Source organism: Setaria italica, chromosome IX (assembly GCF_000263155.2).
Source record: "Setaria italica strain Yugu1 chromosome IX, Setaria_italica_v2.0, whole genome shotgun sequence".
Lineage (NCBI taxonomy): Eukaryota > Viridiplantae > Streptophyta > Magnoliopsida > Poales > Poaceae > Setaria > Setaria italica.
This window is the reverse complement of record NC_028458.1, coordinates 6,608,898-6,612,636: the sequence shown is the minus strand read 5'-3', so window position 1 is coordinate 6,612,636 and position 3,739 is coordinate 6,608,898. Positions and strand designations below refer to the sequence as shown.

The 3,739-nt window shown below is 54.5% G+C and overlaps 1 protein-coding gene across 1 annotated transcript; it reads left to right on the top strand.

Moving 5' to 3' along the window:
- The first annotated feature begins 1,813 nt into the window (after positions 1–1,813).
- On the top strand, positions 1,814–3,414 carry LOC101754059. Its single transcript, XM_004981847.3, has one exon. It carries the CDS (start codon positions 1,865–1,867, stop codon positions 3,290–3,292), a length of 1,428 nt encoding a protein of 475 aa, XP_004981904.2. The 5' UTR covers positions 1,814–1,864; the 3' UTR covers positions 3,293–3,414.
- The last annotated feature ends 325 nt before the right edge of the window (positions 3,415–3,739 follow it).

Here is a 3,739-nt window from a genome sequence, read left to right as displayed (position 1 = left end):
CGACGTGGCTCGTACGGCTCACCTGGTGCATAAGCTTGGGGGCTAGACGTTGTAAACTACTCGGATGATGACTTGTGTGAAGACTAAAGACTCTCAGATTGATTAATTAATCATTCCAAGGCTCGGGGGCTGATAAGCTACACCCAATAGTTGATTTTTTCAAGATGAAAGAAGAAGATTCAAGATTTTATTAACCCTCAGTCTGATTCTTCGATTCAACCTAAGGCATGGGGCTACTCCATATGGAGTGCGACTTCCGCCGCGTTCCATATCACATTCTAAAGATGAAGATTACAAAATCAAGACAATCAAGGGCTTGGGCACACCATAGCCTCATGACAGCTTTAAGGAACTTTGAAAATTCAGCCAGATAAAGTACTCGAAGAGCACCAACAGTACTCGGCGAGAATCTGAAAAGTACTCAAGGTTGTTGCATTCGACTATGAAGCGCTCGAAGGCTTATCGGGGATAGATCCCCAGTGAAGGAAAAAGACGGATTCCTACGTAATCCTACTAGGACTCCTACCTTGTAACCGACTAGTAATCCCGCCCCCTGAGTATATAAAGGAGGGCAGGGGTCCCTAGATTGGTAGGTGAAGACCTCGTAGAACCACAACAGAGGACCAAATCCTCAATACCAAATAACACCCAAGCGCAGGGCGCAATATACAATACCCCAAAACAGGACGTAGGGTATTATGCTACTTTAGTGGTCCGAACCTGTATAAATCCGTATCTTGTGTCCTCGTTTTTACCTTCAAGTTTCAGGTCCGACGATTTCCCACCAACCAATTTACTACTTCATGATACCCCTCAGTAGGTTACTGGGTTAGAACACCGACGATGGGTGACTTTTGTTATCCCCTTCATATGAACTACTTGCACAATAGCACTAGATGATTAAATGTAATATAATATTTATCCATGGACTACTTTCGTGCACATTGCGGTCGCCCTATGGACAGACACGATGGGGACATAAGCTACACCTTAAGGTTTTTTCTTTACCATAGCCATTATGACAAGAGCAATAAGGTTGTCAGACCTTAAAGTTCATCGCAAAGCTTAAGGGGTGTTTTGGATACCACCCGCTAAAGTTTAGCATCTATCACATCAGATATTTGGATACTAATTAGGAGTATTAAATATGGGCTAATTACAAAACTAATTGCACAGATGGAGTTTAATTCGCGAGACGAATCTATTAAGCCTAATTAGTCCATGACCTGACAATATGATGCTACAGTAACCATTTGCTAATGATGGATTAATTAGGCTTAATAAATTCGTTTCACGAATTAGCCCAGTGTGGAGGATCCCTGGAGTCCTCAGGAACCGGGACGTGGAAGGAAAGAGCAGCCCTCCCCTCACCTATTTTCCATTCCACAATTACCCCCTTCACCTTTCCCGACTTCATCGTTATCCAAAATGACCATTATTTCCGGCCGAAAAATCCAGAAGCGCACTGTGCAACCGCCATTTCCTTTAAGGGCAGTATCGCCATTTCGACAAGCATATCCGGCGGGAGTGGGCCGCTAATTTTGGTTAACGAATGTGCATCCTTCCCGCTAATCCCGCCATGTCTGGCCTTCCCGGCGAAAAAACTCGTCACGTCTCCCCCAAAATTTGCCGGCCCGTTCAGCCCCGCGCCACCCACGCGCGCGCGCGCTCTCTGCTCCCCCCAAAATTTTGAGCCCCGTGCGCCGGCGGCCCGGCGCCATTCCCCCGTTCCCACCCACCCACACGCGGAAAAGAAACACATCTCCAAAACGAACAGGCACTGGCGGCCCTGGAGGCGGCCAAAAATTGGGAGGGGAAAGGAAAACCCCAACCGCGAAGGCGGACGCGTGCGAGGGAAGCCACAATGGCGCCGCGCCCGCGGCCGAAAACTCAAGCGCGCCCCCCAAAATTTCGCTGCCGCCTCCTCGCCTTCCTTAAAACCGCCGCACTCCAATTCCCGTCTCCCCCCCGCCGCGGCATTATCGCGCCCGATTCCCTAACTACCCCACCGCGCCGCCGCGCCATGCCGCCATCCTTCGTCGTCCGCCGCAAGCGCTCCCGGTCCCCGCCGCGCGGCTTCGACTCCGCGCGCCGCACGCGCACGCGCCCGGTGCCGGAGACCGAGCGGGCGGGGGAGGACGGCAAGTCGGCGCCGGCGCTGCTGCCCGACGACATGCTCCTGGAGGTGTTCAAGCGGCTTCCCCCGCCGCGCGACGTCGTGCGCTGCGCCGCGGTGTGCCGCCGCTGGCGCCGCCTCGTCGCCGGGGCGGGGGCGGCGTGCCTCCCCGCGCCGCCGCACCACTTCGGGTTCTTCCTCAACTACGGCCCGTCGCCGCTGCCCCCATTCGTGCCCACGGCGGGCGTCGCCCTCGGCGTCGGCTCCCTCCCGGTGCCGCCCGCGTGCGGCGCCGTCCTCGCCGACTCCCGCGGCCGGCGTCTTCTTCTGCGGGAGCTCGGTCCCGCCTCCGCCCGCGAGCTCAGGCTTCTTGTCTGCAGTCCGCTCGAGAAGACGCACGTGCGGGTGCCGTCGCTCTACACCGCCGGGCACAGGGTGGCGTGCTCCGTGCTCGTCCCTGGGGAAGGCTCCGCGTTCCGCGTCGTCGTCGTCCTCTTCGGCGCCGACCCGAACCACTTCGAGGTGCTCGTCTACTCATCGGCCTCCTCCTGTTGGGAGGCCGCCACCGGCCCGGTGAACCGGGAAGTGGTCGTCCGCCGCGGCCCGTCGGTGGTCATCGGCGATGTCGTGTACAAACTGCAGGTCGAAGACAAGTATATCATGGTCGTCGAAGCGGTAAAGATGAAGCTGTCGGCGGTGCCCCTTCCCAACACCGGGACTAAACTCTACGACGGCAACCACTGGATCGGAAAGACGGCGGACGGCCGCCTCTGCTTCTTCGCGATGCGGGAGCAGCTTACTCTCGTCAAGTGGGTTCTCGAAGCCCCTGGGATGTGGGCGGAGCAGCAGCACGTCAACCTGCGCGCGTCGATGCACCCGGCGTTGGTCGGCGACCTCGCCCAAATGAAGCTCTCCGCGAAGATGTCGGACCAGCTCCGCGGATGCAAGCTCGTGAGCTTCGCCGCGTTCTGCGAGGCCACCGGCACCCTGTTCTTCGTCATGGCCGACTGGGTCGTGGCGCTCGACCGCACGACGGGAAGGCTGCAACGGCTGTGGCGCAACGCCGACGTGTCGCGGCCGCTGGGCGATGTGTACCCGTGCGAGATGCTGCAATGGCCGCCGGTGCTGAAGGATCTCGGCGAGGCCCATGACCATAAGGCGGGAGGTGTTTGCTGAAATGTGGATTGATTCGATGTTGGGGTTATCTTTTGCTTGTTAATTGGTAGATGCAATTAAAATTCTGGATTGTTATGTATGATGCGTTACCGATTGTTGAATAAATTATGGAATTGGGGGCATCTTGGGTTGACAGTACACTGTCGCCTGTCGAACAGTTTGAATTTTTTGAATCGGCCGTCCCATCGCAGAACATAGCGGTCGCGAAGTAGGGGTGTTTGTTTCGTCGCTTCTAAAATTACTGTCACATCGAATGTTTAGATACTAATTAGAAGTATTAAATATAGATTAATTACAAAACTAATTACATAGATGGAGACTGACTAATTTGCGAGACGAATCTATTAAGCCTAATTAATTCATAATTTGACAATGTGATGCTAGAGTAAACATGTGCTAATGATGGATTAATTAGGTTTAATAGATTCATCTCGTGAATTAGCCTCC